Source organism: Pseudomyrmex gracilis, unplaced genomic scaffold (genome assembly GCF_002006095.1).
Source record: "Pseudomyrmex gracilis isolate BER0280 unplaced genomic scaffold, ASM200609v1 scaffold_12, whole genome shotgun sequence".
NCBI lineage: Eukaryota > Metazoa > Arthropoda > Insecta > Hymenoptera > Formicidae > Pseudomyrmex > Pseudomyrmex gracilis.
The window spans coordinates 1,448,511-1,475,195 of record NW_018020596.1 but is presented as its reverse complement, the minus strand read 5'-3'; the positions used below and the strand labels follow the sequence as shown (position 1 = coordinate 1,475,195).

The 26,685-nt window shown below is 39.1% G+C and overlaps 3 protein-coding genes across 4 annotated transcripts; 2 read left to right on the top strand and 1 right to left on the bottom strand.

Moving 5' to 3' along the window:
* Positions 1-12,222: 12,222 nt before the first annotated feature.
* LOC109863743 (VID27-like protein) lies at positions 12,223-13,590 on the top strand. Its single transcript, XM_020444229.1, has 3 exons — positions 12,223-12,511; positions 12,786-12,918; positions 12,997-13,590. Exons 1-3 carry the CDS (start codon positions 12,396-12,398, stop codon positions 13,513-13,515), a joined length of 768 nt encoding a protein of 255 aa, XP_020299818.1. The 5' UTR covers positions 12,223-12,395; the 3' UTR covers positions 13,516-13,590.
* A 271-nt stretch (positions 13,591-13,861) lies between these two features.
* Positions 13,862-17,038, top strand: LOC109863703 (2',5'-phosphodiesterase 12). 2 transcript variants are annotated; one of them, XM_020444149.1, is made up of 8 exons: positions 13,862-14,078; positions 14,202-14,514; positions 14,669-15,219; positions 15,344-15,483; positions 15,588-15,874; positions 15,956-16,111; positions 16,253-16,373; positions 16,485-17,038. In XM_020444149.1, exons 2-8 carry the CDS (start codon positions 14,227-14,229, stop codon positions 16,745-16,747), a joined length of 1,806 nt encoding a protein of 601 aa, XP_020299738.1. In that variant the 5' UTR covers positions 13,862-14,078; positions 14,202-14,226; the 3' UTR covers positions 16,748-17,038. The 2 variants fall into 2 exon arrangements, with proteins under 2 accessions (XP_020299738.1, XP_020299739.1); XM_020444150.1 differs by having other exon boundaries at positions 13,862-14,082.
* Positions 17,039-17,656: 618 nt separating this feature from the next.
* Positions 17,657-26,602, bottom strand: LOC109863695 (RNA-binding protein 39). The gene is made up of 8 exons (XM_020444140.1): positions 26,302-26,602; positions 22,938-23,002; positions 21,232-21,564; positions 20,579-20,783; positions 20,171-20,437; positions 19,903-20,078; positions 19,482-19,652; positions 17,657-19,119 (listed from the first exon to the last, which is right to left on the bottom strand). The coding sequence occupies exons 1-8, from the start codon at positions 26,389-26,391 to the stop codon at positions 18,822-18,824; spliced, it is 1,605 nt and encodes a 534-aa protein (XP_020299729.1). The 5' UTR covers positions 26,392-26,602; the 3' UTR covers positions 17,657-18,821.
* Positions 26,603-26,685: the final 83 nt, after the last annotated feature.

Genomic DNA, 26,685 nt, shown 5'->3' with positions numbered 1-26,685 from the left:
ATTTCTGTTGTTAATTATCCGCAGGAATGGGAAAACAGGATGGTTGCCTGGTCGACGCGGCCAGGACGCGCGCGTCCTTTCACTCGCGCGCGATATTACGCCTTGACATTTTGCGTGTGCGTAACGACACGTCCGCACGCGACGAAGAAAGGAAAAGAGAGTCGTCTCACTCTGTCGACGACTTCTTCATCTCTCCGCGCACGCGAAATTTAGAGATTTACAAATGAGTTTTGAATTTATCTTCATCGTAACGAGATAGTTGGAAGAGAGACGTTAAAGAAGCTGTGAAAGGAGCGCGAGAGGATTTTTTGTCAAACATCTTGTTCGTAGCTCGTCTCCAGTATTTTTTAGTTTTTTATGACGGAAGTAACGCGGCGAGGATGAACTCCGAGACGGAACGAAGACGACTCTCGTGAGAATGTCGGCGGCGAGATTGCGATAACACCGACGGCGGATGCGTCTAAAGATCGCGCCGAGAGGGGCGTGCGATACATTCCTTCAGGATATAGGGAAGAGAAGGCGAGCGCAAGCGTCATTCGTTAGTTAGATAACCTTTACCTTCAGCATTAGCCTCGCTCTCAACCTGCCAGCTGGCGGAGATATGGCCGCCGAGCTTCCCGGCGGGGAGACTGACCCTCCGGTGATTCGACCCCTTTTCCCGTGCAAATTGAAAATTGCATCCTCTTAGCTCCCCTTCGCGCGTCTCTATCCTTCAATTTCACCGAGCAGCGTATATCAGATTTTTAGATTTCGTTTCATGTTTGCGATGCAAACAAAAAAAAAAAAAATAGACTGTTAACGATCCGATGATCGTAAAATAGTCGACAAAATGTAAGACTTTTTCCTAATGAGACTTCTCCCAGGTCAAAGTTCTCTAAACGATTATTTACCTCTAATTACATTTACTTAATTTATTTTTAATTGATTTCCCACATGCGCGGAGAAAACGAAAAAAAAAATTCGAGAGAGATTTTTTCTCTTGCGCGATGTACTCTTTCACCGCGAAATGACTAATCGGTGGCATTCCGCAGAATGTAACCCATCGCGGAATGTAGCGCGCGGAATTACACGTGTGGGTTGCGGCGAAAATACGTGGTATCATTGCGAATTCCGCGGGTAGCAGCAGCAGCAGCAACAGCAGCTGCGCTCGGTTGCAACGTCTTCCGCGATGCGAAGCGCTGTGTGTGTGTGTGTGTGTGTTTGTATGTGCGCGCGCGCGATAGTCCCGAGAAAATTGCAACCGAGTTGCGCGAGTATAATTAAAGTATTATCGTGAGCTAATGATTGAATCTCGCGCGCGGAAAAACTTGCTTCGAAGCGAAGCCGGTTTGAAAATGGCAACAAAGTAACCTTATTTTGTAGAAAGTGTTCTACATGTGTGCGCGTTTGTGTGTATTTGTAATTACATGTATTATTTGTAATATTAAAACGATGAATACACGCAGATGTTACTCTCTGATTTTCAAATTACAGATTGGAAACAGTTTCTCTATTTAGATTATGCGATTAGTCTTAATAATAATAATAATAATAATAATAATATCCTATAATTTTTGCCGAAGTGCGAAATGCATAACATTCTATCGACGAATATAAACATGCACAAACGGAACGCACACCGGTACATAGTTGCAAACGCATTGTGGGAGGTCGACTGGTCGTCCTCATTCGTAATCTTTATCGAACGATTCGTTTCGATCGCGTCGGGACTCTCGAGAAGCCCGCGAGCCGCAAAGTAAACGATCCGAAGCGGCCTCCAATTGCGCTCCATTAATTCGTTGTCAACACACACGCCTCGATGGGAATCGAACCGAGTCTTCTATCGGGAGAATCCGAAAGAATTTTGCGCGCTTAATCGATCCTATTGCATATCTCAACACGCGTATCGGCCACGAATATTCCAATCCCGCTAAACACATCGTGCGATCGTTCAAAAAAAAACCATCGCTGCCGCTTCTATTTGTACACGCGCTAAGAAAAGAAAGAGAGAGAGAGAGAGAGAGAGAGAGAGAGAATGTAATAAACTTGGAAAAATGAAAAAAATTGTTTCCAAAAAGAGAGACGTAAATCGGAAACCTCTTTCGCGATCGACTCGCGGAATAACTTCCTTGATGACGATGCAATAAACTTCGGGACAGGAAAGTTAATTGATCCTCGGAGATGCAACAAGTTCATTTTCTGAGAATGCTATTTATGTCAATACGGTAGTAATCTTCGAGAGCGTTCTATCACTTTTCTCGCGTCTTGCCCCCTCGCCCCACGTGGTTGCGCGCACACTTCGAAAAGAGGAAGATGAACATTTTCTCCGGAGGCTGCGCGCGTGCGACTCGTAAAGAGCCGCGCGTCTCAAACGACTTAAAAATCGGATGATTACATACACACACACACACACATACATACACACATACACACATAGGTACCACTTGCCCTCTAATGTTGCCGTCGTGCGCACCCAGAACTACTTTTCAATCCGCCCACGTCCGTCATAAGCGAGACGTCGGCGGATATCGGATTACACACGCGGGTATGTGTTCGATAGAGGAGCGCTTTGCCCTTTCGAGCGGCGTTACGTGAACGATGAAATTCGTGATTCGCCGTTGGTAGCGCGTTGCGTAATCGTTAAAACGAAAATTATATTGTGGCATTAGCTTTCTAATTGTAGCGGCCCACAAAAACCTCTTGCCGAATCACTTTTATACCGTTCCTCTCTCTCTCTCTCTCTCTCTCTCTCTCTTTCTTTGTCTCTTTCTCTCTCTGTCTCTCTCTCTCGTCGAGAGATAATTAGATTTATTACATATTATTATCGTTGTGCTTTCGTTATCGATATTACAAATGGCGCGAGCTCGGGGGGTCATTAATTACAAATAAATTTTCGTAACGCACATGTAATTTAGTGCAATCGCAGCCGGTGCGCGATTAATCAATACATATATACGCGGCGTTGCTTTTATGTAATTGTTGAAAATAACGACGTTGCGGAGGTGAACGTTGCGAAGAGCCGCGCTGACTAAAAATCCCGAACTGCTCGTCCTGCGTAAAGGATCAGTGAAAGTCGCCGCCGCCGCCGCCGCCGTTCGCGATCCGAAAGTCCCGGGAATTCATAATTCATGAAACACACACTTTACGCGATATCCGCGTGCGGAACATATATCGGTGTTGTGTGTCTATACGTTTTTTTTTTTTTTTTTTTTTTTTTTTTTTTTTGTTTTTTCTTATCGTATTAAAGGTTAATTTCATGCCGAGCAAACTCATTCGCCGCGCGACAAAATTGCGTGCAAATTACGCGATTAGTTACTGTCCGTTGTTGCACGCTGTCGGGGCAATCCATCCTTCACGCGGCGGTAACAGTGCGCAGATTGGAGATAATCCCGACCATAAATTATCGGTGCGTTTTAAAATTCTCCGGCCCGTTCTCGAGATAAAGATCTACGAAAGCGCAAAAAAACAAAAAAAAAAAACAAGAGAGACAGAACCATAAAACGCCGAAGCGTCTACGAAATCGCGTGTAAAACGCGAAACAATCGCAATTTACTGCGCGTCTTCGACAAGAACCAAAAAAAAAAAAAAAAAATCGACAAAGTGCGAAGTGTCTGTGCGCGCGATCTCCGAGTTCTCTTTACGATGACGCGCTTACGTGAATTGGATGCGTCGAGCGACCGACCGGTCGCGTCGCTCTAATCCTTATGTGAACGATACCTTACTTTCACCGGTGTGTTACCTTCGTAATCCTTTTTTTTGTTTGTTTGTCGTTTTTCCCCGTCTCTCTCGCCACCGCGCGTGTGACGACACCGCGCGGTCGATTATCCATCTGCCGTAATCGCACGGTATCGCGTGTGAAACAAAACGGGGTTGCGACCCGACGCGATCCCGTTTCGTGCGGCTCTCGGAATAGACGCCTCGCACAAAACGGACCGTGTTGTGCAACAAAAAGACGACTTGGACACGTCGAAAGAGAATTGACACCGATTTCTCGATTACGAATATCCGCTAATTAAAACAGCATTAATAAAACGCAAGTATAGTTTCTGGTTTTAATTTTTTTTACACTTTGTCGATATCAGCGACGAATAAAAACATTAATGCGATATCTGCTCTCGCAAGAAGTGAAATTTATTATAATCGCGGCGAATATACATCTAACTACAATATGCCGGTCTGATATTGCCTAACGAAATCACTTAGCGTTCTCTCGTTACTCACTTCGGATTATGCTTGCTCAATATAGTTTTGAGAGAGTGAGAGAGAGAGGAGAGAGATAAAACGTAATATGATTTTAAAATTAATTTCTGTGTTTAAACATCGACGAAAAGATCCGATCAGATTTAACGCAAAAATTCTTCAAAAACAAAAAAAAACCATCTCGTCTCGGTCACATTTTTACGTAATCCTTACGGGACACGTTTACGAGTTAATGATAAAACTCGGAAGACGAGCGAGAATCGCGAGTGAATGGGAGACGCGGCGTAGCTTCGCGAGTCGCGAATACCGATTTATCATTCGGAGTCAAGCGTGGCGAATTCGCAAATATACCGGCTCGGTGTGATTTCACATCTCGCGTGTGTCTTCTCGAAAAGCAAAAAAACAAAATCGCGAAGATTTGCACGGGATCTATACAGAGAGTTTGTTTTTTTTTTTTAAGTGACGAGCCGGGACGACGATCGTGCGCACAAAAGATCGACCATTGCACGAACAAAAATGAAGAAGTTAACAACAAAATCGAAGGACGTGCAATTGGGTATTACTGTGTAAATGGCTCTTTGCCTTCGATGATTACACCCTGTCACTGAATAATATCGTAATAATTTAGCCGCTCGTTTTGCCCGCCTAATGACCGTTATCGCGTGAAATAAGAGCGGGCCCGGCCCGCGAGAGCAAAGACTGCCCTCGCCGGGCAGTCTTTGCACAAAGAAAACGCTTTTGACAGCTGAATAGTCACGGAACGGATATATATCGCGCGATTACGTAATTTGTCGGCCGGTAATAAACTCCGTAACGAAAGAAAGAAATAAATAAAGGATTGATTCACCTCAGATTTCAGGTAGTTGCGAGAAGATAAACGCTCGCGCCCGTGTGTGTGTGTGTGTGTGTGTGTGTGTGTGTATAAATCGTTCCTCTTCCGAAAATGTACTCAACAATTATCTAATAAATCGCGATCGATTCGTTGCGCCGATTAAACTGTCGATCAATCTCGCGCCGCGTCTGTTTGTGTACGCGGTGCCAATAAAAATCACACGCCAACCAAACAGGTTACAAGCAAGCAGCTCACGCGGAATAACAAAATTAATAAAACACATAATCAAAAGCTAATTACCTTATCGGGTAATTACAGAGATCCATAGATTCAAAACATATTAAAACATGTAAAAACTCGACTTCAAGTTCTGCAAAACGTACCAGACTTTTACCGGAAAAAAAAGCGCATTTTACCGCGATGTCGGGCGTATTTTCACCGCGATGTCGGGCGCATCTTCCCGCGCACGTTCTCTCCGCGATTGCAAACTTACAATCCGCAACCGATCTTCTCTTCCTTTTCGCAATACTCCCGGCAATTAATAGGAGTGATTTATCCCCGCGCGGAAAAGGTGGAACACAAGAATGTATATGCCTACATCCGCGAGATTACGTTCGCGAACGCGTTACTAATTATGGACAATTACCGCAGGTGCAATACACACAGACACACACACACACACACACGTACGCGCGCGGCACACCCTCTTCAGTGTTTCCCAATTGCGACCGTATCGCTGGACGATCTTCTGAAGTTTCTCGAGAAAGAAAAAAAATAATACAGACCGTTTTAATTTTTTTTTTAAGGGTAGAGAGACGCGGGTAAAAGTTACTCTCGTCGTAATTAACAGAGAACCGCGCGCGTCTGCAGAGATTGCATGCGGAAACAACAATTTTATTAATTGCCGGGTCTTCGCACGGTTGGCGAGCACCTGAACGCTACCGTTTGCGCGTAATTATGGAAGACGAGAACGTTCACGAAAGGAGAACGCACAATCACCGAACGTTATATGAAAAGCCTGGGCGATACCAAAGGCGGGAATCAATGTACGTTGTAGCGGCGAAACAGTTTCTAATGCCACGCTGCGTGATCGGGAAGAGAGAGAGAGAGAAGTCAGTTTAGCTCGTTTAGATGTTGATGTTAATTCGAGCCGTAACAGAGTTTGTAATCGTTGAATCATCTATAAAGCGCAAAGTGCATTAAAAAAAAAAATAGAGTCCCGTAACATTGTTACGAGCGCTCGTGTTTAAACTCCTGTCGACCGAACGACCAGGTTAAATTTTATGGGGACGGCATCTCGATACGCGCGTTTTCTAAAAATATTCATACAACCGGATCGACCGAGTTTCGAGACGCGCTCTCTGCGATCACACGCTCGAAGTGTCGGCGTGATCTGCCTCGGCTAATCTTTAATTTTCCTCGATGTGCCGCTCGGAAGCAACGAAAATAAGAACGGCGCACGTTTCTAATAGCGAGTCAAGAAACAAACTGAGCGCGAGGAGGAGAGGAGAAGCGAAGAGCGAAGATAAATAAGACGGTGTTGTGTTGTCCCCGTTGAGCTTTCTACATCTGACCATTTCGAGAATCGAACTACACCGAGTAAACGGCACCGAAGTAGACACGCGACAATCTAGTTCTGAGTAGATCGATCGATCATTCCGCGAAGAACGAGATCTAATGCCTAACCACCGATCGCGCGCGAACGATCATTTCTGATCAAGAGCGAAAGTAAGCAACATTTCTGAAAGTAGATCGGCTCGAAAATGTAGTTCATCGATTGGCAGATTAAGTAACATCGCGAATTAGCTCGAGAGGAAAGATAGAGAGAGAGAGAGAAGTCGGTCGAGAGATCGCAACCGAATTAACATAAACACCGTAAAATCGTTATCTCTCTCGTGATGAGTTTTGATCGCGTGGCGAAAAGTGCGTCGAATCGGTAAAGCTTCGATCGAGATGCGCGATAAAACGAAAAGTACGAAAACTTTTCTTCGCCGTCATTGCGCGAATTTTTGCGCTCTCGTCGAACGCGCTTTCATAAACGATGATTTGCGAATCTTTTCATACACGTATATATATGTGTGTATATATATGTATATGTATATCGATAAAAAGATGAGGATGCAACCATCAACCGCGTACAGACCACCGGTGCTGCACCGTGCCCGACGTTGAAGGACGTAAGTGGAGAAGTAAACCAACACTTCGATTAATTCGCTCGATTTCATCTGAAGAGCTCTCTTTTTTTTTTTTTTTTTTTTTTCATCTGAATGACGATGTGAAAGGCTCCGCGCGGGTACGTGCGCGTTACAATGCGACGGGACAATTTGCACGGTCTCCCGCGCGATATAGACCCGATAACGAAGATCTCGGAAGAAATTAATCTCTCGGGAGAAGGAGTCTGGGGAAAAAGCGCAAAAGAGAACTCTCGAAGTTCGTAGACAGAGACGGATATCTCTGAGGAGATCAATATCCCTTCGAATTCTCCCGGCGGAGATTCGTTTCTTCTGGTCTTTTGTCTCAACAAACTCCGAGATTCTTGTGCTTTTTCTCCCCAGTCCTTCCCCCCCGGAGATTAATTCCTTACGGGAGATCTCTCTCCCGTTATCGAGGGTCTATATCGCGCGGCGTTATCGAGTCTACATCGTCTCTGGCGAGAGGAGAAAATCCGAAAGGATACTTATCTATATCTCTACGAGATCGTCCGTAATTTTCGAAGCACTTTGAAGAGTAAAAGAAAACCGATTATCGTCGTGTATATATACACGACTTTGTTAAAACCGCGAGCTGGGAGAGGAATTGCAACAAAAAATTGCGCAACGATCGTTTCCCCGTTGCGACCCGGGCGAATTCTATAACGACGTTTTTCTTCAAAGGATATCGTTATCGGTCGATATCGATAGATCGCGTGCCGCACGTAGTATGCGCGCGGTGAACGTCTTCGCGCGCAGGTGCTCGCTTCTGCAATATCTCACGTTCACTCGAGCTTCTTCTTCCTCGTCTTCTTTTTCTTCGTCTCCGCGCGCGCCGTAAAGATTCTCTCTCCCTTCCCGTTTATATATCGGCGTTTTGAAATAGCGCAACCAGTTGCGCAATAAGTACAAGACCGTCGGATCTGTCTGTAATATGTATAGGTACGTGCAGATCCTCGATCTCTGCGGATCGTGAATCACGTTCTCCAACGGAAACTGTTGTTGTGCATTACCGAACCGTTATCGCGAGCGCGCGCGCGTTTTAATCAGATCGACTATCACAAATAAATAAGAAACTTTTAATAACGTAGTTTTTAAATATCTTTCAGGCGTGGTTTGTTGTTTTTTTTTTTTTTTTTTTTTTTTTTTTTTTTCAATCCGACTCAAGGATCCAAGATTCTTACTTGTGAGCCGAGGTTCCCGCAGGCGCCTGTAGAACCAGACCGAGTCGATTAATCTCTCGCGGAGAGTAACGAAGTAGTTGATTACGTAAACGACCGTGCCCCTGAGTTCGTTGTGACGAACGATCATTGCCACCGCGTCGCGAGGTTGTTGGAAATACAAAGTAGCAAGATCGAATCTATAAAGCAATCGTAAAAGCAATCCAGTCTCTAAAAGCGATCGAATCTCGATCTAACTTTGTTTAGGCTACGCGACGTCGGCCATTGAATCGTTTTGTGCGCGACGCCCGCATTTTTTTTTTTTTTTTTTTTGTTACAACGTTATCGCGAGCTCGCGGTAAAAGTCACTTTCGATTTGTCGCCGCGCGCGAAGAAGAAGGAAGCCGCGTCGAGTTTGCATTTGCATACGAGATTGTTCGTTATTATTGCCGCCAGATGCTTCTCCCGAGGCAGTAAAAAAAAAAAATAAAAATAAAAATAAAAAGGGAAAGAAAAAAAATTGAAGAAGAAAGAAAAAAAGGGAAAGATACGAAAACGAGAGCGGTCCGCGAGTTTCTCTGACCCAGATTTTTGCTATTCGCCCGTAATCACGACATTTTAAATGGCAGAAGTAAATAAAAAATCCCGGCCGCGCAACGGGACGCGCATCTGCCCGCGACGTGCGCAGCTGCGCGCACCTGTGCGCGCGACGCTCGAGATATATACGTTTTCTCATTAATTAACCAGATACGAAGTAATTTGCCAAATCACGTAACCCGTCGTCGTCCACCCAGCCCGGTCCTCCAATCACTGACGCTCAGCTGGCGCCGCGCATATATCGCACGCTGCACCGACGGACTTTCGATTTTCTTTCGAAGTCTCTCTTTCTTTTTCACACACACACACACACGCGCGTCCCTTCCAGAAGTTTCGCGTCCCAACAAAATGTGTACTTAATATAAATCTGCTCTTAATTTGCATGGCCTGATTTATGACGGCGAAGTTTTCGGCGTCACCTGTGATTGCTCGACCTGACCTGAATAAGATGCGATTTCGCGCTGCGAAACAAAATTGCCAATACTGTTTTTCTCGTCTCTCTTCTATAATTTTTCGTCTATTTTATTACACTTTTTAGAAATATTTTATTTAACAGTAAATGAAATCATTTTTCTTGAGTTTTCCAACGAGTCGAACAACAATCGAGAAATCTTCTTAAACAAAATTCGAGACACGACGCAAAGATAAAGCTCGATTAAAAATTTGCTTTTGCAAATGAGATTTGAATGAACGTCAAATCTGATTTCGGTGCAACGCAGTACGCGACGATCGCAGAGAGAAAAGAAAGAAGGAGAGGAAGAAGAACGTCAATCACGAGCTCAAATCCGTTCCGGAATTGACATCCAGAATGTTCAAATTAAAAATTTATCTATCTCAAATGTGTAGCCGATCGAAAACGTGATGGTTTTGCATATCAAAGCTGTTTACAAAGCCACACGACGGCCGCCAGAAAGTCGTCGGGGATTATGCGGGTCGTGGGCCAGATTTATTCCGGCCGTGGAACATGATATCCTTTATGCAAATTTTGTGGGTGCGTGCGGTGCGTGCGTGCGTGCGTGCGTGCGTGCGTGCGTGGAGATCCGTGTGCCAGAGAGCGACATTGTGCAACTCGACTGAAGCCGATAAAAAAAAAAAAAAAGCAATTAAAAAACGCGACTAAAGCGGAGCGCAATTACGCCGAGAAATCTCCTTCGCGATCCCGACGTCGCGATAAATTAAAAAAGGAAAAAAAAAAAAAAGAAAGAAACACTTGGCCGCGCATTGTCTGTGAATGTGATTGCAAATAGAATTTGGGTCGCGCACCCCTTGTACAATGTGAAAAAAATTCTCCGTAAAAAAATGACCGAGTTGTATCCTAGTGCAATAGAAACTATATGATTGATAATTGTGTGAACATAATAAAGTACACGATAAATGTTATTTGCAATATATCAAAACGCGCAAATATTAAAATTAATAAAAAATTCTTATGTGCGCGAAATATATAATGCGGAAACAAAATAGGAAGAACAAATGCAAGTAAGCAATAACGCAAGCTGGGAAAAGATAACTGCAATGTGACGGAAAAAGAGAAGCAATTACACCCGGTGAATAAAGCAACAAGATATCTCGCGCGAGATCAGCGGTGACAATCGAGCTTGAAATTAAATCGCTTTTTCTCTTTCGATTCACGAAATGGAATTTGGGCGACGGTGTATGTAAAAATACCGAACTTGAAGATTGTCCCTGATTTCGCGCCACGGGTGTGGCTTGGCCAAACGATTTAATAAAGACACACGCGCAATATCGCATGCACGCGCACACACGCGACGTAATACGCGTATAGTGACGATTAGCATCAATGCGAGGCGAAAAAAATTCATTAGCATGAACACAACTGTCCTTCGTGATTGTATCTCGTTATATTTTGCGTTCTTCGACTCTCTCTCTCTCTCTCTCTCTTTCTCTCTCTTTCTCTCTCCGTCCTTCCTTATATATTTTTCGTCATAGGACTGCTTTCGGTTTCGTCGCGTGGACTTTCTCGACGAACAATTATGTAAGCGCAAAATGGCGAAAAAAAATTGTACGTATGTAAAACGTACTCACATTGCCGCAGATACGTTATTCGGATCCAAACTGTGACTGCTGCCGGCGATGCTACTCAGATGAACACAAGAGAGGATGTAATCGATTTTCTCACTCAATGTTAAGTTCCCATCTGAAATCAAAGAAACTTTTTTACTTTAATCGGCCGGATTTTCGCTTTAATTTTTTATTCGCGCTCTTACATAATCAATTACATATCTCGAGATCTGTTCAATTCAGGCCACATCACGTCGTTAACACACACACACACACACACACACACGTGGAGACGCTAAGTTCCGCAATTACAGAAAATATGATGGAAAATGCATTTTTAGATTTTTTATGTGTCACAATTTTAAAAGCTTCATCCTTGATGCTCAAGTATACGCATGGTTTTGCAGATTGTAAAATGAAAAGTCATAACTATTTATATAATGCGTATGACGATGCGTGTGTGTGTGACGGGAACAACTATTGCCGTCGTTACTTCGAATTATCCCGCATTATGAAACGATCGTCGGATTTACATCATCGTGTTTACGTTTCAGATTGGTGACGCGCGACGTACGCGCAGCACACCACGTAGGTACGTGTGTGAAACAAAATTGGCACTAACTAACTCTCTAATAAAAGGACATTTGAAAAATCGCGGAACACAAGCGGGCTCTCTCCCAAGCTTTACGTGCACGCTCATGCGTGAAGGTACTAAAACCCCCGGCGGGATTTAATACCGACGTCGACGTTCACGGCCAATGCACGCAACCTGAACCCGACCGAACTCGCTCTTGTTACGAATACACACTTGACTAACGCTCTTGGCACGCGTTTTCTATAATTAGCGATAATGCCGGCGCGCGCGGTACTAATTCGAAGGATCAAAAAAGGATCAGTGTGCGAAACAACGCGCGACTCGAACTTCCGTCTTGACCGCGTAACGAACGGCGTGCACAGAAATAGCACAGAACTATGTACATACGTGCATAATGTATATATTTTTTTTTTTTTTAATTACCGCATGTATCATGTTACATTTTCATTTCGAAGGCAACGCGATCGCAAAGGATCGGATCTGTTCGCCATTTTTACAGAATGAGAGCGTACCTTGTCGACGCCATTGTGCAGATCGGCAAATGTGACTTTTGATTTTGATTGACGATCGCGATTGCGCACTCGACGACGCACATCGAGAATCCGCGCGTATCGCTTCGCATTTGTCAAGCTCGTTCCCCATCCTACCTACGCGATAACCTTGGCGAAGAAAAACTGTCGTCGAGAAAATCTTCCGAGAAAAATTCGCGCGAGACACGAAATCGTCGTTGAAATCGTCGTCAATCCCGCGACGCGCGGGAATACGCGAACGGAGCGCCCTCTTTTGTCGATCTAAGGGCGCGTCCTTATTTGAGGCGAATCATGGAAGTGTCGTCGCGACTGCGAACTTGGACTCCCGCGGTTCCCCACAAAATCCCGGACAACATCGTGTCCTCCGATTACGCCAACACGAAACATTTCGTGCCCTCTTACGAAAAGTAGGTGATGCAAACAGATACTAATGCGTGCATATAATGCAGCGAATTTTACTCTATATTTTCTCATTAATTAATTAATGGGTTATCTCATTAATTAACAAAATTTACTAACAGCAACGAGGTTGATAATTGATCAATCAGCTTGATTAGACAAAAAGTATCAACCGGAATTGATAAAATTAAATAAAAAATAATTTTTGCGGTATATCTTTTAAACAAATATACCGATATAAATTTATGTCGTGTTTGCTGTTCTTCGTGTGTGTGTGTGTAGATGCGAACCTTGTATGGAGCAGTTGCTCGCCAACGACTATCAGCGAATTTGGTGGCGAGAGAAACGTACCTGGGACCAAAATATAATTACCAGACAAATCGCCGGAGCGAGAAAAAAAATATTACCCCGTAAGGTAAGGCGGATAATGAGATTAAAATAAATTATAGCGATGTATGTGTCGAGTGCGATTAAATTTGAAATTAATTTAAAGCTGATTAAAAGAAAAGTACCATCGTGCGTGACCGTGAAATATCGAACAAGAGCGGAACGATTGGACGGAAAAGCGGAGAAAGAGATTAAGGAGAAGAGAGTCAAGGAGAGATCCGCAACGGAAGAAGAAACAAAGTTTGCGAAAGACGACGATACGAAGTCAGAAAGAAGCAAGGAAACAAAGTTGGAAAAACATGATGAATCGAAAGAATGCGAAGAGACGAAGTCACAAAGTGAGGACGCGGTATCGAATCCGAGCTCGGGAAAACGTGAGAAAACAAAATCGGAAAAATCAGAGGAAACGAAATTAAAGGAAAATGAAGAAATGAAAGTGGAACAACAAGCTGAAGAGGAAACGAGATCAAAAGAAAATGAAGAAACAAGAGTAGAACAAGAGGAATCGAAGATATTTGGAGAAAAAGTTGAAGAGAAGAACTCGGCAAAACTGGAAGACGAAAAGTCAGAGAAACGCGAAGAAATAAAACTGGAAAATGATAAAGATAAGAAACTAGAGGAATAAAGCAAAAATATAGAAAATTGGCTTATTATATTATTTTGTGATACTATAGATTAAGACCGGACCAAAAAAAAGAGCTTTCGCGCAAAATTAAAAATATACTGAAATATGTAAAAAAATGTGATTCGTTTACATAAAAAAAAAAATGTTCCATATTTATAGTTCGCTCAGTATTTTCTATTTTCCACATGCGCGTGTACATGTAGCGTCATCTAGTGATAGTTTATTGTACTATGGTCTGTACGAATGGTCAATTGATTTGCCTGTTGGTACATATGCAATTGTATAAATCTCTAATACCACTTATCGTTAAATGCAGGATACTATATTCTCGACAAAGTTCAAAATAAAAATGGCAAAGATTTATAAAGTTTCAACTTCCGGATACATTTGTACGTAAACGTGTATATGTACAATATATACATACGTATGTAAATCTGTGTACGAATCAACTAAAAACAACAGTTATTGTTTAGAACCGAAAATCAGTGATATATATTTCCAAAAGAATAGATATATTTCTTTTTCAAAAAAAGAAAACAAGAATTGCATACATGTGTTTCAAGGTAGGTATGTTATAACCTTAAACTCGTCATCTTCACGCGTTTAAAATTTACTCGTTCACGTGCTAATTGTTTAAAAATTGATTCTTGAACAAATTAATTGTTGTTGAGAACTGTTCTTTCCAGATCGAACGACCCGAGAACAAATATAATGCGAAGTGTACTTGTATCTAAATTGCTCGTATACAGAAATCATCTTGCCTCGACGGTTCTCGTTACGTTTCGCAGCCGACACGCGCAAACGAGGCACGTGTTGAAGATGAACGAGGCATTTCTCCGTTACGAGAAGGACAGCAAAATGTTCGACATAACGTTTCGCTATGCGGACGAAGAGAAGAAAGTCGACCGGCAATTCAACTTTTCAAGACAAGCCGCGGAAAGTGTAAATACTTTTCTGAAGAGAATTGAAACAAACGTTTCCAAGATTGTAAACAAAAAGGTGGGGAAGATACAAAAGCACGCACACATACATGTGAACATAACATGTAATAGCTCAACATATTTAAAATTATTTGTGTAAAAAATCTGAAAAAACAGTTTTAAATATCATTTATCGAACAGAAAAAAAAAACAAACAAATGTTTCTTTTACAGATAGAAAGAAAGAGGAAAAAGAACGCTACTGTGGAATTGTCTGGTCTATCAAATGACAGCGTGGAAACAGGAAAAATTAAGCTTCTCAAGAATGACGTCAAAGTAGATGGCGACGTGTTGTGTGAGAGTCTTCTTAAAGATTCCTCAGAGCTCAAGCTCATTATTTTTGAAAAGATATTTTTAATAAAAAGGAACGCACCTTATATTATTAACGTTGCATTGCCGTCAAGCATGCTGGTGGGTTTCCCAACTTATCCAGCCAAGTTTGAGTCATTGTTCACCATCAAGAAGCAATCAGTTTTCACTTGGTACAGAAATGACGTTGTCAACAAGAAGCTGAACGTGTGGACAGAAGTAGGTAAGGGATATTTCTACACGCCAAGTGTTTCTGACATTGGCTGCAACTTGAAGATCTCCTGCGAACCACGAAACGAGACGGATACTGGTTACACAATAGAAGTAGAGTCGAAGAACGTTGTCGAAGCCGGGCCTGGAGAATGTCCGTTCGACACTCGACATCAATTTACGAAACACAGATTATCTGATAGAAGGTACGTTACTCGCAAGCGTCAGCATTAGTTCATGAAATATTGATTATCCAAAGGTCGTAATAAATATGAGACATTGGGGAAATAGTGTCGAGTTGTATATTTACGAAAAAAACAACGAATTTAGTTTCAGGATAATGTCGTACAATATATTAGCAGATACATACGCCGATTCCGATTTTTCCAAGGATGTATTATTCCCATATTGCCCATCGTATGCGTTAAATATGGACTATAGAAAGCAATTAATACTTAAAGAAATAATAGGTATACATTAAACATTTGTGTGTATAATATTTTACACATAATGAAGATAAAATATTCAAATAATTTTGTGAAAGATCTTTTACATAGATTAATTTTGTTTTCAGGATTTAATAGCGACATAATTTGTCTTCAAGAAGTAGATAAAAGTGTGTACGAGCACGACCTATTGCCGTCGTTAAACATGTTGAATTACGACGGTACGTTCATCACGAAAAACGAAATCAGCGAGGGACTTGCCACGTTTTTCTATCAAGACAGACTCGAGAAAATAGGATACGAATTCACTGTAATGTCTCGGAATATAGATTTTCCGAGATTTGCGGAGGTTTGGTCTAAGATTAAAAATGAGAAGACGAAGGAAAGGTTTTTGGCCAGAAACACAACCGTTCAGGTATTTGAATAATCGATCAGTTTTCTATCGATGTTACATTTAGTAAATCGTGGAAGAGATGAAAATTTAGTGACGGTTTAGGTAACGACGTTACGATCGAAAGAAAATCCTTCTGAAATTTTTGTCATCGGCAACACGCATTTGTATTTTAAACCGGATGCGGATCACATACGTTTGTTACAAGGATATTACGTAATTACATACGTAAATGAAGTGGCGAAGAAGACGCGAGAACAGGTACAACTTTTATTATGTCAGAAAAAAGAGAGATAAACATTAAGAAAACAAACCATACTGATATTTCTGAAAATCATTGCGTATTATAAATTTATTTTGTATTAATATACTGACAAGTTTTTTTATGTTACGTTTTGACAGAACCCAGAGTGTAACGTGAGCGCGATGCTTTGCGGAGACTTTAACAGCACACCGGAATGCGGTGTTTATCAGTTAATGACTGAAAATTTTGTACCGGAAACCTGCGAAGATTGGAAGAGCAGTGAGTGATTTCGTATATAATTGTTAATTTAAAAACAATTTTAATTTAATTGCGCGTCTATTACGTGACTAAGATAATTTGTTATTATCAGGATAACAAATTCTTTTTCAGATCCCGAAGAAGCCGTAGACAATATCTCTCTGACACAAGATCTTTCCATGTCTAGCGCTTGCGGTACACCGGAGTACACAAATTACACACCGGAGTTTTCCGGTTGTTTAGATTACATATTTTACGAGAAAGACAAATTCGAAGTGCAGCAGGTAGTTCCGATGCCCAGTAAGGAAGAGATTATTCTTCACACAGGTTTGCCGTCCGTTGTACTTCCAAGCGATCACGTATCTTTGTGTGTTGATTTAAAATTGAAAGGATAAAAATAATCAAAATTGTCAAATGTGTAATGTCAAGCGGCATTTGTACAGAGTTTGTATATCTAGTGTAATAAAATGTAATATTTAAAAACTGTAGCTCGCACATATTTGCAAATTCATCAAACTATCGACGAGTCTGTTACAGAAATGTATGATCATTGACGCAATTTGAAAATGTAACTATTAATAATTGGAATTGTTTATTCCGCACATAATTGTGTAAAAGTTAATACACAGTTTTTGTAAATATTATATTGATTTATTTATATGAAATTTAACTGAAATTTTATATAAAACAATAAACACAATTTTATTTATCGCATTTCAAGTAGACTTTTGTTTTGTATATCAATATATATACATATAATCAATATATATTGAGATACAAAAAATGTATTATTGGGCCCATTAAATGTTTCGATACTTCAGGTGGCAGGTTGTGTTGAAAATAATATCGGGTTCTTGTTCTAGAACAAGAAACATGGAATCACAGATTATAATAATAATAAGAAACTTTTTACACACTAAAATTTCACATTACGCATTTAATAAGTTTCTATATTCTAGAACAGATCCTTCATTTCACTTGCGTTATAATATAATTTCGTTTATAATCATCGAAGTATACATTCACAATTCGACATACGAAGATACAGCAAAAAGTGACATTATTATGTTTATATAAGTAGAATTAATTTACAAAAACTTATATACAGATTTGCTTCCTCTTTGACGGGGGCTCAGTTTTATTAGAGGTCTGCAAGTAAGGCTCTTGACTTTCAAATTTCCTACTTTGCTACTCGCTATTAGAATTCAGAACATTTCTCTTATCTAAACGAACAATTTTTATTCCAAACACGATTATTGAGAAGCAAATATCAGAGTGTTCGTTAATCGCGTGCGACATTTCACTTTTTTTTTTTTTTTTTTTGTCTTAGCTTTTAACCGATTATTCCAAGTCTATTTAGTATTAAACTTACGCAATGCTTTTATCAGTTTTGTTACACGGAAACTGAAAGTTTATTTCTGTCCTCAAATTTCTACTGTTATTGTTATATTATATTTATTATTTATAAAATATATCAGAGTATATATAAATGTAACATCACTGTGTATATATCAATACGTTCGTTCCGGAACTGTGTCCAGTATTTGCAGACCCCTTTCTCTGTCTCGCACATCTTTTTTCTCACCTCTCCGTATAAATATAACAAATCTAATGTGTGTGTGTGTGTGTGCCCATAAATTTTCATTACGCATCAAACCTTTCCACGTAACGTACCTTAATCCTTTCGTCCCTAATGTAAATATACACACAGAAATAGATTTTAAGTTAACTAAGTTAGTCTTTAGTCTTTTAAACATTGTAACTGCGGGTTATATAGAGAGAATGCGATCAAATGTTCTTTTTTTTTTTTTTTTTTTCTAGAAATTGTTTTTGATATCTTCTTTTTTTTTATTTGAATATTCCACTTTCAACGTACAAATGTATCTTAAATATGAGGTATGTTGCACCTACCGAGATGAGAGGATTAAAGTCTTCGCACTTTTTTTATATCATATTTTCTACGACGAAATACTCTATTACGATTGAATATCATCAAAAACGCATTCGCAAAACCCATGTTACATCACTTAGACCGAGAACCGGGTACATATTTTACAATTTTGTGACTTATATACGCGAAAGACTAATCTGCAATCGCGTGAAACAATCTGCATCTATTGTAAAACACTTATACCGCAATTTGGTTTTAAATAACACGCAAAATTCCTTATTGTAAACAAACGGAAAACACGAAAACACAAATGACTATGCTGTAAACTAACGAATCGAACGTGTTGAGTTTACAATATAAATATGAAATTGCGTGATGAATTGACGTGAATGATAATCATCTCTCAACCGGTCATACAGAATTGTCATAATTTGTTGTTCGAATTACTCGCGTTTTATCAAAAAATAAGAACGATCTTCACAAACAAGATGAGTATGTGAGAAAGAGACGAACGCGCAATTCTACTTGGTGATTTACACATCAAACGGATTGTTGGTCGTTTGCTTTGTTCAAGATTATCACATTCCTCTTCGCGGCGCGCTTGGTGCCAGCAATTGTAACGCGGTCATAGCATCTGGGAACAAGGAGTGGTAATTCACAACCGGTACGTAGGCAGCAGTTATCACACGACCAGCGAACCATCGACCGTGCAACGAATTCACCGCGGCCACCGCGGTTGCGATCGACGGGCATTTCACGTAAACGTTACCCTGGGGCGACGCCTGATCCACATAAACGTGCAAAACGCCTCCGTGTTTGTTACACTCTTCGATAACATCGTCGCGGATCTCCTTCGCCCAATTAGGATTCGTCTCACTGAAAAAAATAGCGAGATAGAGATTATAAATTTTTGAGTTGTAAATTTCTTGATTTTACTTTCAATTAACTCCCCAAAAAAGCATGTAACTTGCTTATTAGAAAAACAAAAGTGTAAAGTTTAGCGTTAAGTTGTTGTTGAAAAAATTATTACATCAGTTTTATGTAAAACGTATTAAATATTGTCATGTTATCATAAGAGTGCACATGATGTTCACATACGCTGGCATTTAAACACAATAACATTTTAATTTAGCATATAATATCCCCCTGATGAAATTATGGCACACATAACATCAGGTCTACTAATATGCAACACGCGAATTTTGTAAATAGTCAAAATTTCATACAAGGAAACTTACTTCTGTGGATCGAACATATTTGACAACATGAAACATTGGGTTGCAATGGGAGGAGCTGCTTGTGGTGGCGGCTGTGGTTGTGTCATAACAGGTGCCATATTTAACGCATTTGCTGCCGCAGGAGGAATTTCTAGTCCAGTGCCTTCCGCTAACTTAAACATCAATTGTAATCTGCAAGAATATGTAAGAATAAATCATGATTTGTCTTACGTACTTATTTACTTTTTCTTTTTTTTTTTTTTTTTTTTTTTTTTTTTTATAGACCCAAAAGTAAACAATCTAGTTTTCCATCATTGCTGCCGCAGGAGGAATTTCTAGTCCAGTGCCTTCCGCTAACTTAAACATCAATTGTAATCTGCAAGAATATGTAAGAATAAATCATGATTTGNTTTTTTTTTTTTTTTTTTATTTGTTATTTTACCTGCCAGTTGCTCCTAGATCAATACCGCTACGATCAAGCTCGTCAGTGTCAAGAAGTGACGGTCCTTGAATAAGATCGGTTCGTTCTGTCACGTTTCCGACTTTCATGGGTCGACCAGCAAGCTCAAATCCATTCAACTGTTCCAACGCTTTCTTTGCATCATCCGCATTTCTAAACTACAAAAGAGATAACAAATATTTTGAGTTTTACGTGATCATACTAAAATCAACAAACACAGAAACAGAAATAATGACGTAAAAAGACTTACGGTTAAAAATCCATAGCCTTTGCTTCGGCCTGTTTCGGGATCCATAATTAATTGTATATTGTCGATTTTCCCGAATGGCTCGAAGATACCACGAAGCATATCCTCTGTGATGTTGAAGTGCAGAGATCCAACGTACAAACGCATAGGTCCCGTTTGTCCTTTTGGCATCAGATTCGGCATTGAGTTGCCCATACGATTTTTTTCGGCTTGCGTGTGTTGAACTACAATAGGCACTCCGAGAAGTTTCTGACCAGACAGACCGAGAGCCTGTAAAAACAATGTCAAATAGTTAAGAAAGTTTAATTGCTTGTTTCAATTCTTTTAAAAAACTTTGCTGAACTTGAAAATATATCGTCAAAAAATATTATTTGACCATTGCGTTTGTAATTAACGCGAATTTAGACTCACCAAGGTCACACTTTCCGGGTCTTTAAATTCTACATAAGCAATACCCTTAAATCGTCTGGTTTTATTACAGGTGATAAGTCTAACATCTTGAACTTTGCCAACGCTCGAAAAGAATTCTTCCAAATCGCGAGCGCGAATTCGTTGACTCAACTGCATACAAAAGACAGTACGAGCATCTCGCTCCTCTGGTGTTAATTCGTCATTTCTATAAAAGTAAATAAATGTCTTCAGTATAGATATTAACACATTATGAAAAAACCAAAATATAAAGAAGTTCTAAAATGTGATATTGTTGATTTATATATTTGATATTGTTGAATATCAATGATACAATGTGTTCACATTGACGAAACACGAGTATAAGGAATATTCAAATTAATCTAGCATAAATATTCCCCCAAAATCACAGATTGCGAGTCCATGATTGGGTCTAGTCAAATTATGCATTTTGAGATATTGTTAATAAATCGAAGATTTTTAGAGCAAGAACTCGCGGAATAAGATATTAGCGTTGTCGTCGCTTTGTCGTCCGTGCAGAAACTCTTATTCGACAGAATAGTAGCTTTTATGCTCTTGGCGTTAAGAGAGGCTATCGCGACTTTTAAACATAATTGTATCTCACATAATTAATATCTTAAAGAAGATAAACTTACATTCCAAGTGGGCTATGACCTTTGCCGAACGGCGGTCGAGCTCTGGGTAGGGTCAGAGGCGTTAGCGATCGCTTTCTTCTCCTGTCTCTATCTCGATCTCTATCTCGTCTATCTCTGTCCCGATCGCTGTCACGATCTCTTTCCCGGTCCCGTCTGTCTCGCGATCGCGATCTGCGCCGACGATCGCGGTCGCGGTCGCGATCCCTTTCTCGGTCACGATCTCGATCTCGGTCCCTGTCCCTGTCTCTGTCTCTGTCGCGATCCCGCCGATCTTTGTCTCGACGATCGCGATCTCGTGATCGTGAACGAGAACGCGAGCGATGTTTGCTTTTCCTATAAGAGAAAAATATTTCAATTAAACAAGTTTGTTCAAAATAAAAAATATCTTATTTTTGACATGAGAAAAAAGTAGTGCTATAATTTAAATTGCTTTTATGTTGAAGATATATATTTGCTATATAGTGAATAATATTCTACAATGATAAAAGAATTGTTCTTAATGATGCCGAAATAATTAAAGATACTTTATGTTTACTTTATGATTAAAGATACTTTATGTTCAAAATTAAAATTTTTTTATTTCTCTCAAGTTTATGAAATTATATGGACCGTTTATTTTGAAAGTGGTGTAAGTCCATTTTCGTTTGTTTCGTAAACTAGTTATACATAAAAAATTTACATTAAATTAAGCATGAATTACGTGATCTCATTTTTTTTTCAAAAATGGACTTACACCACTTTCAAAATAAACGGTCCATATTCTAGAAATTTCTCATATATTCTCATTTTTCTGTATCTTTGATATTTTTTATATTCGTTTATTTATTCAGTAATTCAAAGGATATTAATGTTTTTGATTTTTGAAAGAAATGTGAAACTTCTTATAAGTGTATATATTCAAAACTTGTATGAGCAAAGTGAGCACTGAAGTGAATACATTATTACTTTTTTAACAAAATGAAATTACAAATTAAAATTACATTATCATCTTTTTTGATGTGGCACATCTTTTATCCTTTTTTTTTTTTGTTTTTATATATATCGAGTTTCCTAAGACTCGGTTATTAAGAAACAGCACAATAACAATTGAATAACTTTAACGCAATTTACTCTCTTTATCCACAAGAGTTAAGATCATACGTTTCGAAATCTTCAGCAAGAGGAATCTGTATGTAGCACAGATAATTCTTCCTATATACTTACCATCGTCAGAACCTTTGGTATTATGAAATTAACCAGCATTTACTAATTGTATGGGGTCTATAACAAAGAGAATAAAACTTCAGATGGGTCTGTTAGGAGAGTGGCTAACACTGCTTTCAGTTATGGCGCAAAGATATGATCATATACGTGACATCACAGTGTTGTGAAAACAAGAAAAAAAAAACAATGTAACAACTTTTTTCTTTTTCACCTTAATCTTGGATTAGAATGTTTGCTTTTTTTTATTACGTGATGAGGACAAAAAGCGAGAGATGGCAAGTCGATGGCAAGTAATTTAGGTAAGACCTCCAGACTAAGTTTTAATGCGTGATATAGGATTACCTAGTCGCGGTTTTTAGTTTTCCCAGTTTAAACACAAATCGTGCAAGTAAAGTTTCGTATAAATGTTCCTGTTTAAACTTTCTTTACTTGATTGATTAAAATTTTAATATAGATGTTAAGTATATAAAAATAAAAACAAAGAGAAGAGAGATTCTACTCACCCAGACGATTTCCGACTAGACCCATTCTCCTTGGAGGACTTGTCTTTGGAGGAGGAGTCCTGCTCCTACGAACAGCAAACAGTTGAATGCCATGCCAGCCAGCCGATGTGGCAGGGACGCGCGAACAAGGGGACAAAAAGCAAATCGTAGAACATTAGTAAATTTTGTAACGACAGTCTTTTTGCAAAATACAAAATATACAGATAGATAACAAATTGTAAATTATCTTTTCTATTCTTATTTGTTTTTTTTTTCGCATATGTTTCAAATTCAACGACAATTAAGAATGAGAAAAATCTCTTTTAGTTTTCTATCGCCTGTAATATAAATAGTACGATAGCAACCTTTCCTTGCTGCGGCAGAGCAATGCTTTTTAATGACACGCTGGATAACAGGGACAGACGTCGGCGTCAATACTCGTGCTCTTTCTCATCTTTTCTCTGGTTGGTTTTATTTCCAGAATTGTTATTTTTTTAAATTTAAAAAAATTTTTTTTAACGAGTTCTTGGAGGGAGCGCTGCGGGGACGTGGGAAAGAATACGCAAGAAGAAAAGAGCGAGCATGAGAGAGAAGAGAGAGAGCGTGTGTGACAGAGAAAGAGAGACGGGGCGAGCATAGCGATGCGACTCCGTCGCATGCACCTGGCTCAGACTTACCAATCGTTTTATCGGGTTTTAGGAAAGCATTGCAATCTTGGGTTGAGCATGCCTTGGTCTTTAAACTACCAATGGCCAACCACACATCCTTTTTCTTCTGTAAAAGAGAGCCCTCATCAAAGACAGCACGATTTCAAAACAGTGTAAACGCGAAAGACGCGAGTGAGCAACCCTAATAATCGCTAGCCTACGATTGCCCGCGCGCATTTTTACGAACAGGACAAGATGTGTTATCTCATTAGTTAAGAATTTTTTCTTAAGAGATTCACAGTTTTTTCTTCACAGTATGGAACCGCGAGCACTCGGCAACACGATTTGTCATCTGGCTAAGTTCAGAAAATGTTTCTTTCGTCAACATTGACCGGCGATGTTACGCAGACAACAATAGTGTTTTGGTTTTTAATAATTTGGATAAGAAAAAATCTTGCTTTCGTTTTTGTTGATACGTTAAATTTTATCAAGAATGTGATAAGCATTTAAAAATTATTCAAATTATCAAAACAAATTCTTTCTGATGAATAACGAAACAAACTTCTCGAAACATTTTCTTAAATACAAGTTCTGCTGTGAAGTTTCGTTTTCCGGAGTATGTTTGACCAGTTTACTGTATATGGAAATTGTTAATAAACTTGAAACGCAAAATAGACTGCTTACAAAGTTCCTATCCAAGTTTTTGAAAACGACCAAATTTATTATTCAAATACAAGTTTAGAATTCTAGTACGTTGTCTTTTTAAAGTTACTTTGAACAATTTCAATATTTTTCGAATTTGCATTGCAATAAAACTGTAAAACAGTTTCCAATTACTGAACATGAATAGGCATTTTGTAAACTGTCTAAGAATGCTGAATTTAATAAAATAAATATAGTTATAACTAAGATAAAGTTTTTTTTTGTTTTGAAGCTGATGAGTCTTCAGTTGCACCACAATTAAGTGTTGTAATACCTGATTGATGGCACTACCTAGAAGGCAAATTGCTATCATTACAAGTTGCACAAAAATGGTAGACAGGGTTTATAAATATGTATTATGAAATTAATTTGCTCATATAAATCACTCTCTACAAGTAAAACATTTTGAGGTATCCTAGGAAGACTGGAGAATTGTAGCATTTTGACAGTTTGCAATATGTTGACAATTACTAGAGACAAACCTTAGCTCTCTTGATAGCAAAAAAAAACTAAAATCATTCTTTAGCTTTCTATAAATTCAGAAAAATACTTCTCACAGTAATATAGCAGTAAGATTAACAATAAAAATAAACTTTAAAACTAAACCGAACTTATTGCAAATATTTATAAAAATCACAATAAAAATTAAATCAAGATAATTTGTAATTAACAGTGCATATATATCAAATTTTTTCCTAAATTTTTATATATTATCAGATTATTACATATTGCAATAAAGCAACATATAGTAGTGGTTGTAAGACTATTAGACAATAAAAAATAAATGTCATTAAAGAAAAATTCTTTATCAATATTTTATAAATCTTAGTTTTTTTTAAATAGCTTTATCTTTGAAACGAGAAAGAAAAGAAAGAAACTATATAAGAGTATTATTAGTTATAGATTATCCCTTCTGCCTTGTGTCTTACAGATAAGATATCTCACTTTATTTATATATGAAGTTTTGCAACAAGATTGATTAATTTATCCAATAAATATACCATATGCACAATGCAAGATAATAAATCAAACTTAGATCCTTAAATCTACACATAATTTTTATAAATTCATTATTTTCTGAATTTTCTAATTTACCTCTCTTCAGATTCGTACATGCCAAATTTAAGAATTTAAAAATGCCTTTGTCAAATATTCATTCATTCTAATTTAATAAATTTATGCATTCACTCAGCTCTCATTCGTACACCTTTTATTTTTTTTTTTTTTGTAAAAAACCTTTGAAACTCCTGAGGATACCAATATTATCACAAGAAGCTGTACTTTAAAACTATCAAAAAAATTATCTTCATCTTGCTGAGAACTATTTCCACTTGGATGTACACAGCTACATGACAATGACGCATGGATACACATACAAATTTCACAAAACTCTATGCCACTTTCTGTGTAGTGTAAGACAAACTTAAAAAAAAAATAAAAATAAAACAAAGAGAAATAGAGACCAACAAAACTTAAAAAATAAACACAGACTGGACAGAAATAAGAGACAGAAAAAATTTGAATAGAATATATGATGTTAGATGATTGCTATATCTTAATACCTCTTATCAAGTGCACTCTAGGAACTCGCTGGTGAACATCCTACGAGCGCGAGGGTACATGTTACGTACCATCTATAAGTACAGAAAATGGAGGTGTTGATCAATAGTCGGCATAATCAGAAAGACAAGGGTGTACTTTGTTCTACATATATATGCATATCATATAAAAAAACTACCCACACATGTACCACACAAAAAAAAAAAAAAAAGAAAGGAAATAGAGAGACAGAGAGTGAGAGAAAGAGACAAATGGAGCAATGGTGGGATTCTCTTTCTCTCGTATGTGTGGCAGAGCGTACACGATAAGGCACGCCTCGCGCCATCCAGAATTTGTAATTGCAATTCACGAGCGTGAATCGATATGACGGGTGACAAGATAAAAGTGAAAAAGAAGAAAGAGAGAAAGAGAGAAAGAATGACAAGGGAGTGACAGAGAGACAGAATTATAAAATTGATAGAAAAACCAAAGCATACCCCTTTTTTATACGGTGCCTCCAGCATCGCCTCGACATCCAAATCCTCCGCCATTGCGCGAGTCGGTGAGCTCTCTGAAACGCCACGCATTAGACCACAGATTCGTCGCCCTGTCGCCAGAAAAGATGGAGATAATTCGCCTGAGGCTGAGGCTAATTTATTCCGATCTACAAAACGTACTAACGACGAGCGCTTTAAATATAGCAACTCGAACCGCAGTCGGTAGAATTAACAGAAACGCAGATGAGAACGAAGCAACCGCTGAGCGTCCACGGATCAGAACAAAATGGCCTACACCGGATGCAGGCAATAGTACTCACTTTCTCTTTCCGGAACTGACGCTCGTCAATACGTGAATCGTTTCAGCAATTGGATGACGATCGA